At 49.4% G+C, this 15415-nt stretch overlaps 1 protein-coding gene across 1 annotated transcript in view; it reads left to right on the top strand.

The window, feature by feature from the left end:
* LOC140897920 (C-type lectin domain family 2 member B) overlaps window positions 1-14371 on the top strand; it is a 38595-nt gene extending 24224 nt beyond the window's left edge. The window contains exons 6-7 of the mRNA XM_073311214.2: window positions 9030-9131; window positions 13439-14371. Coding sequence (XP_073167315.1) covers window positions 9030-9108 — 79 coding nt within the window. The 3' untranslated portion in view covers window positions 9109-9131; window positions 13439-14371. The remainder of the gene's footprint in view (window positions 1-9029; window positions 9132-13438) is intronic.
* Window positions 14372-15415: the final 1044 nt, after the last annotated feature.

The following is a 15415-nucleotide window of genomic DNA, read 5'->3' as shown; positions in this document are numbered from 1 at the left end:
TTCTTCCCTCCACCACAGTCTCTGTCTTCCTTGGGTCAGAGCTGGGGTGGGGTGAAGGCTGTGCAGCTCATCTCAGTGTATTGAGGCTGTGCTAAACCTGGGGATTCCTCTTTTCATTCATTGCTCTCCTTACCAATGCACACATCCAGACTGGCTATCAGTAAAATTAATGATCTTGCATTTAATTACAGGTTTCAGAGTAGCAGCCGTGTTAGTCTGTATTCGCAAAAAGAACTCCTTTTCTTTTTGCATTTAATTAGCACCCTTACTCTCCCTAAAGATCCCAAGCACCTTAGAAACAAACGAAAGACCTAGCTCACTGTGTTGTGCAGAGATGTAGTCACAGACCACTCAAGCGGAGTGGAACGTAACAGCAGCTATGCCAGCAACATGAGTCAGCAGCTTTGGAAAAGCCAGAAAGGCCTGTGTCCCGCAGATACTTTCACTCAATGTTGAATGAGTGAGACAGGACCTTGGAGCTGGATCTTGGAGCTAGCCAGGAGAACAAGGCTAACATTCCTGCTCCTAGGAAAAAGGACTTTATATGGTATGAAGCCATTAGTTCAACAGCCCACAGACAGGCATCTCATGCTAGCACACCATACAGCTGTTTTATCATCATATTACTGGAAAAACAATATGAAGCTACTGAGAATCATGGAAACAAAAATGGTCAGATCAGCTTAAGGCTGAATCTGGACTGGAATTTTCCTGGGAAACGTGGAGTGATTTGAACATGGGGTCCCTGATTGACAACCTAACTATACAGGGGGTTTTCACAATCCCGGAAGTCTTCGAAGCCGGGCTTTTCAAAGGTCCCTGAGCCAGTGATCTTGCCCAAATAATTTAATTCCCTTGGGTGCCTCTGCAAAGGGCTCGGGCTCACCTGGTATCCCAAATACAAAAGGCAGGAGGGCGGTGAGACCAAGGGCTGGATGATGACCTCCTGAGGTCTTGTCCAACCCTAATTGTCTATGATTCTACATGGGGTGGCCGCTTGTCACGTCCCATCGGGCACACGCTGCTCTGTAGGGGAGTATTGGCAATAACAGGCCATTCATGAAGCCCTTGGCTTTGCACCCCGGGCTGGCCCAAGGACACTGGTGACCTGTCTGAACATGGGCTCTTGCCCTGAGCGATCTGGAACTGGCGGTGATGGTCCATAGGAGGTTTCAGAGTAATAGCCGTGTTAGTCTGTCTTCGTAAAAAGAAAAGGAGTACTTATGGCACCTTAGAGACTAACCAATTTATTTGAGCATGAGCTTTCGTGAGCTACAGCTGGCCTGGCTCCTGCGGGTGCCAGGCTGGACGGCCGGGGGGGGGTTGTCAGGAGCAGGGCAGGGTCTGCGTGAGCGCGGCCAGCCCCGCGGTGAGAGGCAGGAGCCCTGCCCTGCCGTGACTCGTGCGGCCGCCTGGCGTCCCCGCGCTGCACAGCGCCCGGGGCGGGCGAGGCCCCTGGTCAACAGCCGGGGCCGGGCTGCAGCCGAGCCGGGTGGAGAGCGCGGGCTGCAGACGGAGCTCGGTAAAGCCGGGTCGAGGGCCGGGCGCCGCAGCGGGTCCGGGGGCGAGGCGGGGTGCGCGGCTCTGGGCTCGCTGCAGCCGGCCCGGTCGGCCCCCCTCCAGCGGGCTCAGCGGGGCGGGTGCGGGCAGCAGCTGCCCCCCCATCAGCCGGGCCACTGCAGCGGGGGTGCATAGCTGCAGCCCGCGGGATCTGCCCGGCCCCCAGCCAGCTCCGGGAGAGGGGTATGGGGAGCTGGTGGGGGAGGGGTGATCCGTATCTGTGCGGGGGAGTATATGGGGGGGGGGATTAGCTGCTTCCTGTGCAGGGCTCTGGGTGTGTGACAGGGTGGATTTGATTTATATCCTGTTCTAATTCATGATTTAAATCACTAGTCAGGAAGGCTCGATTTAATCATGGATTTCTACCTAAAAGTGTACTTGTGGCGCCTTAGAGACTAACCAATTTATTTGAGCATGAGCTTTCGTCAGCTACAGCTCACTTCATCGGATGCATGAATCATAGAATCATAGAATATCAGGGTTGGAAGGGACCCCAGAAGGTCATCTAGTCCAACCCCCAACCCCATGCCTAAAAGTGCATTCTTGTTGGTTTTTTATAACCTTAATACATATTCTTCATAACTCAGAGATCGATGTAGGTTTCATTTTTAGAAGGTACACACTGTACATTTTTAAAGTGATTTATTTTGGAAACTTTTCAGATTAGTTTTACTATCAGGCAGTGAATGATTGTTTGGTTATTTCATTTACCAAAGGTAACTGAAGCCGATAGTTATGAAGTCATTGGGAGGTGAACTATCGCCAGTTCAACAGGTTAATTAATCATTGGTTTCAGAGTAGCAGCCGTGTCAGTCTGTATTCGCAAAAAGAAAAGGAGGACTTGTGGCACCTTAGAGACTAACCAATTTATTTGAGCATGAGCTTTCGTGAGCTACAGCTCACTTCATCGGATGCATTCGATGAAGTGAGCTGTAGCTCATGAAAGCTTATGTTCAAATGAATTTGTTAGCCTCTAAGCTGCCACAAGTCCTCCTTTTCTTTTTAGGTTAATCATTAATATTTGGCGTTTTTTCTTGCCAGGCTGAATTAGGAGGAGAACATCACCAGACAGACATTTAAATTGTTTTATTTAACTAAAACAACATTATGTATTCTGGATTTTTTTCTTCAACAGCAAACATAATATTTAACAAAACAAGCACGATTTTTTGAGTTTAGTTAAACAGTCACTTTTTTTAAAATCAGGTTTGTTTTTGTTAAAATTGTTTTTAACTAAAATAGTGAAATGAAATATTTTTTAAAAAAACCAAAAGTTAAATCGACTCTGTCAGCCAGATCAACATGAGAAACTTAAAATATTGCCTTCTGCAGCTAACTCAGTCGTCTTCACCTTCTTTTTCCTGTTGGTTCATAATCTGGAAAAGAAAAACAAGCTTTCCTGCTTTGTCAGGTCCCAAACAATTTCTCAATTTGGAATGAATTAGTCCAAAGGAAGAAAATATTCTTTCTACACCGACAGAAGAAGCTACTGCTGTTAAAAATGAGATTATCCCTTCAACAGTCTCTGAATCCAAGTGCTTAAGTGACTTCTACCAGTTCACTGGTGTGACTTTCTTTAAAACATCATCAGCAAACGTATATTTCTTGAATAGTTCACCCATAGCTCTGAAGTTTATTATAGTTGGCATTATGGAGGGATGATTGCTGGATGTCCATGTCCTCGCCAACTCCTCTTCTTCAGCAATTAAGGTTTGACCCTGCTACCGAGTATTGAGAATATTTGCAAGAAAATGAGCCGGAGATAGTGCTTGTCCCATTCGTTTTTTTAATGCTTGTAATTTAACTCTGTCATTGCATATTTCTCTTTTTAAGATCTCCCTCAGTTCCTTCTAAACTTTGGCTGTGACAGTGCCATCTATTTGTTCACAAACTGTCGTCAGATTAGGCCAGTTCTTGATCTAATGCTCAAAACAGTCCACGACTGAGTTCCATCGCACATCTTGTGGGAGAGTTAGCTTGGTTCCTCCCACTTTTTTCAGAGCAGCTGCTTCCAAGTGCTTGTTAGGGAAGTATTTTGCAATTTCATCAACATTAGCCTTTATTTTTGGAAAACTGAAGTCTTTGGCTAGGAGGTGCATCAAATGAGCACTGCAACCGTATGTTGTTAGCTTGGGACTCTCTTCTAAATAATTTCTTCTCACCTTGGATACATTTGCAGCATTGTCTATGACCAAGCTGCGTACTAGATATTTGAATTTTTTCCCCACAGTTTGTTATAGCTTTTACTGTTACTTCTTGTAAGTATTCTGCTGTGTGGGCATTTCCTGATGTATCAATTGTTTCTGTAAGGAAGACGTTCCCTTCTTCTTTTGTCACACAAGCACATACAACAGGATCATTGTGGACATTGCTCCACCCATCAAGACTCAGGTTAACAATTTTACCCTCTCGACCTTTTGCACACTGCTCAATTTCTCTTTCATACACTTTATCCAGCAATTCGCCTGCGACATCTGCTCTGTTGGGTGGACAGTATCCTGGTCTCAATGACTGAACCATGTTAATGAAGTGCGGGTTCTCAGTCATACGGAAAGGAGAGTTTGTTGCAGAAACAAACCAGAAAATATTTTCATCAATTACCTCTCTTTGCAATCTGCTAGTTTCTTATCACAAACTTATCTATGGTTAAAAGAAAAGGAGGACTTGTGGCACCTTAGAGACTAACCAATTTATTTGAGCATGAGCTTTCGTGAGCTACAGCTCACTTCATCGGATGCAGACTGTGGAAACTGCAGAAGACATTATATGCACAGAGACCATAAAACAATACCTCCTCCCACCCCACTCTCCTGCTAGTAATAGCTTATCTAAAGTGATCATCAAGTTGGGCCATTTCCAGCACAAATCCAGGTTTTCTCACCCTCCGCCCCCCCACCCCCACAAATTCACTCTCCTGCTGGTAATAGCCCATCCAAAGTGACCACTCTCTTTAAAATGTGTATGATAATCAAGGTGGGCCATTTCCAGCACAAATCCAGGTTTTCTCACCCCCCCCCTCCAAAAACCACACACACAAACTCGCTCTCCTGCTGGTAATAGCTTATCCAAAGTGACCACTCTCCTCACAATGTGTATGAAAATCAAGGTGGGCCATTTCCAGCACAAATACAGGTTTTCTCACCCCCCCCCCCACCCCCATACACATACAAACTCACTCTCCTGCTGGTAATAGCTCATCCAAAGTGACCACTCTCCCTACAATGTGCATGATAATCAAGGTGGGCCATTTCCAGCTCAAATCCAGGTTTTCTCACTCCCCCCCCCCCCCCAAACTCACTCTCCTGCTGGCAATAGCTCATCCAAACTGTCCACTCTCCTTACAATGTGCATGATAATCAAGGCGGGCCATTTCCAGCATAAATCCAAGTTTAACCAGAAGGTCGGGGGGGGGGGTAGAAAAAAACAAGGGGAAATAGGCTACCTTGCACAATGACATAGCCACTCCCAGTCTCTATGCAAGGTAGCCTATTTCCCCTTGTTTTTTTCTACCCCCCCCCCCGCCCCCGACGTTCTGGTTAATCTTGGATTTCTGCTGGAAATGGCCCACCTTGATTATCATGCACATTGTAAGGAGAGGGGTCAGTTTGGATGAGCTATTGCCAGCAGCAGAGTGAGTTTGTGTGTGTATGGGGGTCGGGGGGGGGGGGGTGAGAAAACCTGTATTTGTGCTGGAAATGGCCCACCTTGATTTTCATACACATTGTGAGGAGAGTGGTCACTTTGGATAAGCTATTACCAGCAGGAGTGCGAGTTTGTGTGTGTGGTTTTTGGAGGGGGGTGGGAGGTGAGAAAACCTGGATTTATGCTGGAAATGGCCCACCTTGATGATCACTTTAGATAAGCTATTACCAGCAGGAGAGTGGGGTGGGAGGAGGTATTGTTTTATGGTCTCTGTGCATATAATGTCTTCTGCAGTTTCCACAGTATGCATCCGATGAAGTGAGCTGTAGCTCACGAAAGCTCATGCTCAAATAAATTGGTTAGTCTCTAAGGTGCCACAAGTACTCCTTTTCTTTTTGCGAATACAGACTAACACGGCTGTTACTCTGAAACCTGTTATCTATGGTTGTTTCTAGATGATGGAGAATTTTTTTTTCTTTTTGCTACAGGTGACAGATACACTGTGGGTATGTGACATATATGATGTGACTGAAACACTGTCCTTGGCAGATAACTCTGAAACTATAGAAAATGATGGTGATCTTGAAGGTGGACAGTCTTCAGAACCCTTTGTTTGTTGAGGATGGATTCTCCTGAACAAAATAAGTCAATGCAGTTATTTAACTATTATTACCGTATTGCTCATCATTTAGTATTGCTCATTGCATTCACTGACACTCAGTACCACTTTAAAGGTGAAATTGTAAAAGGAAGATCTGCTTATTTCAGCTCTTTCTTTTTTATCACAACTGCATCTAAAATGATAGTACCACAGAGTAACAACTGTATTTTTTGCTCAAACATGAGAATTCAATAATAGTTCAGAGGAAAGACAGGCAGTCCTTAAGAAAGAAGTATGAAGTTTACCAACCTGAAGGTCTTGCATGTTCAGACGTGTTCCTTTCATCATCTTCAAGGCAGCTTCCTCTTGAGAAGGAATGCTTCTCATGATGTTGTTTCATTCAGGCGACCAGGCCTTGCATTTCTTTTGCATTTTGCACGCATGTCTGTCTTACTCACAGGTAGAGTAACTTCATTAAAATATTCCCAAACTGGGTCTCTTCTATGGCCTGCTGCCATTATAGGTTTTCCCTTCTAGTGAGAGAATGGTATGGTAGATCTCAAATCAATGAAGGCTACACTCGGAAAGACCTCAAGACTTCTGGAATATGCTGCTCAAACAATTTCACTTTTGTTTCTACTGCCTGTCTCTCCCTTCTCACATTTATCTCCAGATGTTTTCTCCTTGTCCAGATCTATTCCGCCCTCAACAATCTTCTATTCATTGAACTTTTTAAAACTTTGCACTTTTAGAGAGAGGTAAGGGATTGACTCTGTGTACACAAATTTGCAGAGGGACAATAGAGTTGAGGTCTGTTATTTCTCACCTCTGTATATTATTTATTTTAAAATATTTTTGCTGTTAACAAGCATGTTACCTCTGAAGACACAAATCCACAGTTTGAGAAGTGCAGCACTAACCGTCTCTGATGGTATCTTCTAGACTGACCACTGAGTCCCATTGGGTAGCTAGAAAGATTCACCTAAATAATCTATACGGAAGTCTGTGGAACCCCATAAGATTGGGTCCCTAATCCATGAATTATTGGAACTCATTTACAAAACTTTTCTTACACGTTACATGAATATATTGTCTCATACTATAGAATTTATAATCCCTATTCCATGATGAGAGATTTTTGAGCTATAATGTATCTTAATTAAAACTATTTTTAGATAGGTTTTTTCCTCAAAAAGCATTTTATCAAAAAAATCCAAATTTTTTTAAAAAATTCATTGATTTTTATCTACCCTGAGCTACTATAAGGTGGGTGCGGAACTGGTTGGAAAACCGTTCCCAGAGAGTAGTTATCAGTGGTTCACAGTCATGCTGGAAGGGCATAATGAGTGGGGTCCCACAGGGATCATTTCTGGGTTAGGGTTCTGTTGAATATCTTCAATGAGTCAGATAATGGCATAGAGAGTACACTTATAAAGTTTGCGGATGATACCAAGCTGGGAGGGGTTGTAAATGCTTTGGAGGATAGGATTAAAATTCAAAATGATCTGGACAAACTGGAGAAATGGTCTAAAGTAATCAGGATGAAATTCAATAGGGACAAATGCAAAGTACTCCACTTAGGAAGGAACAATCAGTTGCACACATACGCAATGGGAAATGACTACCTAGGAAGGAGTACTGCGGAAAGGGATCTGGGGATCAGAGTAGAGCACAAACTAACTATGAGTCAACAGTGTAACACTGCTTCAAAAAAAGCGAACCTCATGCTGCGATTTATTAGCAGGAGTGTTATAAGCAAGACACGAGAAGTAATCCTTCTGCTCTACTCCGCGCTGATTAGGCCTCAGCTGGAGTATTGTGTCCAGTTCTGGGCACCGCATTTCAGGAGAGATGTGGACAAATTGGAGAAAATCCAGAGAAGAGCAGCAAAAATGATTAAAGGTCTAAAAAACATGACCTACGAGGGAAGATTGAAAAAACTGGGTTTGTTTACTCTGGAGAAGAGAAGACCGGGGGGGACATGCTAACAGTTTTCGAGTACATAAAAGATTGTTAGCAGGAGGAGGGAGGTAAATTGTTCTCTTTAACCTCTGAGGATAAAGAAGCCATGGGCTTAAATTGCAGCAAGCGCAGTTTAGGTTGGACATTAGGAAAAGCTTCCTGTCAGGGTGGTTAAGCACTGGAATAAATTGCCTAGGGAGGCTGGGGAATCTCCATCACTGGAGATTTCTAGGAGCAGGTTAGACAAACACCTGTCAGAGATAATGCTTAGTCCTGCCATGAGTGCAGGGGACTGGGCTAGATGGCCTCTCAAGGTCCCTTCCAATCCTATGATGAGGGGGAATTGGGAGAGGTGCTGATTTGCGATGGCAGCACCAGCGGGCGATTGCTCTTTGGCCAGCGGTAGCACTAAGAGCCGTTTGGAGATCAGGCCTTATGGCGCCGGGCCCTGCACAAGGACAGAACGAAAATGCTCCTTGGGCCAAGGAGTTGGGGCGCTGTCCCAGGGGCAAGGCTGGCAGTGCAGGGGTCCCTGGGTGTGCTGTGGAGTGAGGGGGGGTTCCTCATTAGTGGGAGGCGTGTCCTCCCTAGGTCAAGTCCAGTGGGGTGATGCTGTCAAATGTCTCCAGCAGGAGCATGCTCAGGTCTCTGTGGCTCAGAAGACCACAGAGCTGTTCCCTGTAGAGCTCTGGTGGCCAGGCCGTGTGCGCTGAGGGGGCCAGGCTGGTGGGGGGCTCTTTCGGGAAGGCCCCTGTGGGGCCTGAGTACGCGGTCTGCTCTGGAAAGCGCAGGAGTCTCTGCCACCCCCTTGTGACCGAGGGGATCAGGGGTTCTGCCCCATGCCGTGGGGTCCCCGGTGCGGCTGCTGGCTCGCGGGATGTGGGGCGAGGTCACTGGCGCTTCCCTGGCTTGCTCCTTTGCACGGAGCTGGTGTTCACCACACAGGGTGGCACTAGCCAGGCCAGCTGTTTCCCACCCGCCCCGTTCAGAGGCTCAGTCCTGGCGCTGCACGGAGCCAGTTCGGTTCAAGAGGCTTTTATACCCCTGTGTTAGCGAGCGGCTGCGGGGCCACACTGGCACCATGGCTGGGGGAGCCCGGGGGGGGGTCGTCTCCCCTCCACTCTGATTGTTTGTGTCCGATGTGGCCCTCCTGTGTTTCCACGGGCGTTTCCTGGCTGTCCCGTCCGTGCCAGCCCAGAGCGGTGGATGAACGCCGAGCTGGGCGGGTATTTACCTGGATCCCACCTGCTCTGTTCTCTCCCAGCAGGGCCCCAGTCCCGATACTGGATGGAGCGAGGGGAGGAGCTGCAAGTCCCAGTTCTCAGCAAACGCCAGGACAGTGAGAGCTGGCCGGGCCCCCAAACAGGTGAGGGATAAATAAGCCCAGCTGAGAGGGGTGGGGGCAGCTGGGACCCCCCCCCCCACAGCCACCCCTGCAAGCCCAGCTCCTCTCCGAGGTTGTCACCACCCTCTCCCTGATCTGTGTGCACCAGGGCACCCATCCCACCACCTGTGCCCGGGGCCCCCAGAACCATACGAGAGCCGTGTCTTGGCTCTCACTGAAACAGCAAACAATATTTCCAGCCCACACGGAGGCAAAGAGAGGCCTGTGAACCTGAGCTGGGCGGTGCTGAGTCGGCGCTGCAAGAGGTGTGAGCGCCCCCTTCAAAACCGGCTCCAGGGCAGGGCAGGGCCACGTGGGCAGTGCCTCGGGCCGTAGTTGGGGCCCTGTCGTCCTGTGGGGACGGCTCATGCCCGGTCGCTCCTGCAGGGGAGCGGCCGGCGGGCGTGGCCGGGGCAGAGGAGGCTGCACCGGGAAGGGGCGGCACCCGCGCTGATGCGGAGCCTGCCACAAAGACCCTGCCGCGGGGGCAGAGGAAGCGGGGCCAGGAGGCGGCGGCGCCGGCGCGGCACGGAGACCCCCCACCCTCCGGTGGCCCTTTCAACGCGGCGAGGGCGGGCGGCGCTTTGCCCAGCGGGCCAGCCTGGCGGAGCACCGCCGGCGGCACACAGGCGGGAAACCTCACGCCTGCCCCCCGCTGCGGGCGCCGCTTCCGCCGCCGCTCGGCCCTGCTCCGCACCAGCGCTCCCGCGCCGGGGAGCACCCCCTCCGCTGCGGGCAGTGCGGGCGCGGCGACCCCCGCCGCTCCGCTCCAAGCTGCTGCCGCACCCGCGGGTGCGCGCTGCTGAGTGGCCTCCCCGGCCCGCCCCAGGACCGCCGCCGGCATCCGGGGCCTCCCGCGCCCCTCACGCCCCTGCGTTGCCCGGCCAGGCACTGGGTGCGAGTGAAGCTGCACTGACGAGGGAGGACGCTTCTTGGCCGAGGCCCCCCACTCCCCTTGGAGCCCCCAGCCGCCACAAGGGTGGCCATCAGCTTTCCAACCCATCCCGCCGAGCAGGGCCTCCCACCCTCCCCAACCTGGGCACAGCCCGTGCCCCAGATTGGGGCCTCCCACCCTCCCCAGCTCTGGCCAAGCACAGCCCCCAGCCTCCCACGCCCTGCTGAGCACAGACCCCCCTCTCCCCTCATTTCCTCCCCCTAGAGATTCCCAACATTCTGTTCGCTTTTCTGGCTGCCGCTGCACATTTAAGGCCGATCGTTATGGGTGGAATTGTCAAGGGGAGCTTAAGGCAGCACCCACTGGCTTCTAGGCTTTAACTCCCTTAGGAGTCCTGGACAATCCATCCTGCATGTTACTGACGCGTACAGTACCGATTCCGGGGTGGGATTCTCCACTGCCTTATGCCTGGTGTAGTCATTTGCATCTGTACCGGGAGTGAACAGTGAACGCTCCACTCAGCTACATCAGCAGTAGCATTTCACCCACTGGAGGAGAGCCAGGTGCAGTGTGACTCAGTTTCCCCCCACTGGTCAAGTAGATTTAGATGCTTTGGGGTGGCATAGACTCTTGTTTCTCACCAGAGGGCTAACTTCCTGCCAAAGCACCTCTTCCTTAGGCCACTATGAGGAGACACCCAAGCTCAGGGCTGCCTCTTTTTATACCCCTTCTGTTAATCACATGCTCTGTGAGGTCTTGCGCTCAGGGACCACAACTCCAGAGTCCCCGGCCTTAAAGGGGCCAGGACCCATAGTGGACAGGCTGGTGGCACCTTGCTCTTAAAGGCCCAGCTAGCTCAGTTACACGCGCACCTCGGTGTAAATGACTGCACCAGCAGCCGGGCTATGGAGAACCATGTCTGTTGTTCTTATGTTGGGTGCCAGTTAAGGTGTACAGAATGGAGAGACACTGCCCCTTAGTGGTGGGGCAGATGGTAGAATCTTGGTATGATTACAGCAGTGATTCTCAACTGGGGGTATGCGTCCCCCTGGGGTACGCAGAGCTCTTCCAGGGGGTACATCGACTCATCTAGATATTACAACAAGCTACATAAAAAGCACTAGTGAAGTCAGTACAAACTAAAATTTCATACAGACAATGACTTGTTTATATTGCTCTATATACTCTACATTGAAATGTAAGTACAGTATTTATATTCCCATTGATTTATTTTATAATTAGGTGGTAAATGAGAAAGTCAGCATTTTTTCAGTAATAGTGGCTGTGACACTTTTGTATTTTTATGTCTGATTTTGTAAGCAAGTCATTTTTAAGTGAGATTAAACTTGGGGTACACAAGACAAATCAGCCTCCTGAAAGGGGTACAGTGGTCTGGAAAGGTTGAGAACTACTGGATTACCGCCTGGAAAGACTCTTGCCTCCAGTGATGATAAGCAGATGAAAAGAATGGGCCATTAATTTGGAACCTACACAAGGAACTACTTTGGGCAATGTATGGACAACCTGTGAAACTCCCCGCTGCAGGAGTCAGAGCAGGTGGATTAGGGTTGCCCACCCTGCAGGATTGTCCTTGAGTCTCCAGGAAATTAAAGATCCATCTTTAATTAAAGATTACGTCAGGTGATGAAATCTCCAGGAACATATCTATACAAAATTGGCGACCCTAAGCTGGATCTTTAGGACCGTTGACAATATTTGTGCAGTGGGCAGAGGTAAAGAGTTCTCTTTCACCAGTAGGTAGAACCTGACCCATTTAAGCAGTTGTCACCTGTACATAGGGGACTGGAATTGTCAGAAGGGCTCGGCTCCCACCGTCGGGGCAAGAGCATCTAAAGAGCTCAGGACCTTGAGTGCCATGATGGGCACTGAGACCTTTTGAAAAACTTGGCCCACTTATGTAAGTGCCTAATTGGGAACTGAAAACTCCAGCCCTAATGTTGAGTGCTGGGCCCTTGTAAACCTGGCCTGGAGTTCTTCTGTCAATAGGGGGAGCCCCTCCAGAGCTGGGGTCATATCTGACCGAGTGGGAAATAGCTAAAATAATAATAATAATCTGGTTCTCTTCATCAGCACATCTCAAAGCGCTTCACAAAGCAGGTTGGCATCATTGTAACCAATGGGGAAACTGAGGCACTGGGTGGTGACGGGACTTGGCTACAGTCACCAGCAGGCTGGCAGCAGAACGGAACCTAGCTCACCTCAGGGCAGGGCCCGTCTAGTGCTCTAGCCACTGGGCCACATTGCTGCTGAAAGAAAACTCTTAACGGGGCCCAGTGGTCGTTCTGCCGTGTGGGGGGTGAAAGACCGCGCTCTAGTGCAGCCCCTACCAAGTACCAGTGCCCAGGGTGTGGCAGGGTGGGGGTCTTTTGCTTTCTTCAGAAGCATCCTGCGTTGGGATACAGGACTAGACGGCTGGGGGATTTTCAGCGCTGCAGATCCAGGTATGTGGAAGCTCAGTCCAGCGGCTCCAGCTTGGCGCTTGGCTTCCCTCCAGGCGGTGCGGGGAGCAGCTGGCTGGCTTGTAAACTGCCTGGGGGGGGGGGAGGAGAAAGTGATTAGGTACAGGTGACTCCCCTGTGTGTGCTGCACGGGGCGGGCGGATCCGCTTCATCCCACACCAGCCGAGGGAGTCATGGGGGGAGCTGGGTGAAAAATGACACTTATTTTTTGTAGGAAATTGTGAAAAATGTTTGTGTTTAAAAAATAAACACTGTCCCGTCCCCCCGCCCCCCGTCACAGCCAGGGCAGAGCCTCACATCTAGCTCTCTCTTCCTTCACACACTCACCCTCCTGTCTATCTAATTTCCAAAGTGCATATCCCCTCAGGATCTATCGGCAATCACCAAACAGCAGTTATGGAGAAAGCCAAGACCAAGGATGCACTGATCATAGAATCACAGAATCTCAGGGTTGGAAGGGACCTCAGGAGGTCATCTAGTCCAACCCCCTGCTCAAAGCAGGACCGATCCCCAACTAAATCATCCCAGCCAGGGCTTTGTCGACCCTGACCTTAAAAACTTCTAGGGAAGGAGATTCCACCCCCTCCCTCGGTAACGCATTCCAGTGCTTCACCACTCTCCTAGTGAAAAAGTTTTTCCTAATATCCAACCTAAACCTCCCCCACTGCAACTTGAGACCATTGCTCCTTGTTTTGTCACCTGCTGCCACTGAGAACAGTCTAGATCCATCCTCTTTGGAACCCCCTTTCAGGTAGTTGAAAGCAGCTATCAAATCCCCCCTCATTCTTCTCTTCCGCAGACTAAACAATCCCAGTTCCCTCAGCCTCTCCTCATAAGTCATGTGTTCCAGTCCCCTAATAATTTTTGTTGCCCTCCGCTGGACTCTTTCCAATTTTTCCGCATCCTTCTTATAGTGTGGGACCCAAAACTGGACACAGTACTCCAGATGAGGCCTCATCAATGTCGAATAGAGGGGGAACGATCACGTCCCTGGATCTGCTGGCAATGCCCCTACTCATACATCCCAAAATGCCATTGGCCTTCTTGGCAACAAGGGCACACTGTTGACTCATATTCAGCTTCTCATTCACTGTAACCCCTAGGTCCTAGATCAGGTTGCAGAGTTTGAGCAAAAATGGAGTTTCACTAACTATTTGCATTCCAGGCCTTGCAAAGCCGGATTTAACCCGACACCAGTTTACTCCACTGGAGGATCTGGTCCAAGCCCCCTAACGGGCAATACACAGAGCTGGCGTGGCTTGTAGATGGGGAATCCTTTCCCCATGCCCTCCAGAGGCAGCCACGACTGTGGGAATCACTCACCTCTCCCACGATCATCCCCAAGACACAAAGAACCAGGCCGGCTAAGCCAAGGTGGACGGCGTTGGGCACCAGGCTGCCTCTGGCTCCATTCACTCTTCCCGAGTTTGTTGGTGCAGCTGCTGAGAGAGACAGAGGGGCATCTGAGAGACTGACTTCTCTGTAGGCCTGATCCAAAGCCCACTGATGTCTGGCTGCCTCCGTCATACTCACGTGGTCCCCATTGCTGTAATATCGGGGATCCTCACATGCCTTAATGTCAGTGGAAACACTTTCACTGGGTTTTAGATCAGGGCTTGTATTGTGATAAACCAGGGCTCAAGCTAGAGGGGATGTGGTGGGATAGCAAACACGCACCCTTCTTCTGCTGCCTTCCTGTGCTCTAGCTTCTCAACTTTCTCATTAAACAAACAAACCAACTGTGTTTTGGGGAAGTGAAAAATGTCTCTAGCCAGGTCGATGTTTGCAAGAAAAAAATAAAAATAAATAGACTGAAAAAAATTATGACTTTTAAAAATGGTCAGTTTCAAACATGTCAAAATAAAAACAACTCTGACATTTTGGAATTTGTTGTGTTTTTTATTTTTTGACCGGCTGTAGTGTGCAGCTTGGTCTCAGCATACTAAAACAGCTCATGTAGCGCCCGGGAAATGAAATGATTCAAGGATTAGAAAACGTCTTATAGTGAGAAACTCAAGATGCTCAGTCTCTTTAGTTTATTGAGGAGAAGGTTAAGGGTGATTTGATCACCGTCTACGATGAGTAACTACATTGGGAACTAAGATCTGACAACAGACGGCTCTTCAATCTAGCAGACAAAGGTACAACATGATCCAATGGCTGGAAAGTGAAGCTAGACAAATGCAGACTAGAAATAAGAACATAAAAATGGCCATACTGGGTCACACCAAAGGTCCATCTAGCCTGGTATCTTATTTTCTGACAGTGGCCAGTGCCAGGTGCCCCAGAGGGAATAAACAGAACAGGGAAACATCAAGTGATCCATCCCCTGTTGCCCATTCCCAGCTTCTGGCAAACAAAGTAAACATTTTTAATACTGAAGGTAATTAACGATTGGAACAACTGACCAAGGGTCATGGTGGATTCTCCATCACTGGATCTTTTTGAATGATGATTGGATGTTTTGCTAAAAGATCTGCTCTTGCTCAACCGCAGCTAGTGGGCTTGAAGCAGTGATTAATTCAGGGATGTTCTCTGGCGGGTGTGATATGGGAGGTCAGACTGGATGATCACAATGGTCCCTTCTGGCCATGGAATCTAGGAATCTGACATATTCCCTGAAATACCTATAGGCTAGAGCAGGGGTGGGCAAACTACGGCCCAGGGGCTGCATCCGGCCCTCCAGACGTTTTAATCCAGCGCTCGAGCTCCTGCCAGGAAACGGGGTCCAGGCTGGTGTTCCAGGTGGGGAGTGGGGTTGGGGACTTGCCCCGCTCCACACAGCTCCTGGAGACAGTAGCATTCCCCCCTCTGGCTGCTAGGCATAGGGGAAGCCAGGGGACTCTGCACGCTGCCCCTACCTCAAGCGCCGCCCCTGCAGCTCCCATTGG

Source organism: Lepidochelys kempii, chromosome 14, assembly GCF_965140285.1.
Source record: "Lepidochelys kempii isolate rLepKem1 chromosome 14, rLepKem1.hap1, whole genome shotgun sequence".
Lineage (NCBI taxonomy): Eukaryota > Metazoa > Chordata > Testudines > Cheloniidae > Lepidochelys > Lepidochelys kempii.
Note: the sequence above shows the minus strand (reverse complement) of the source record. Positions and strands in the feature narration are given on the sequence as shown.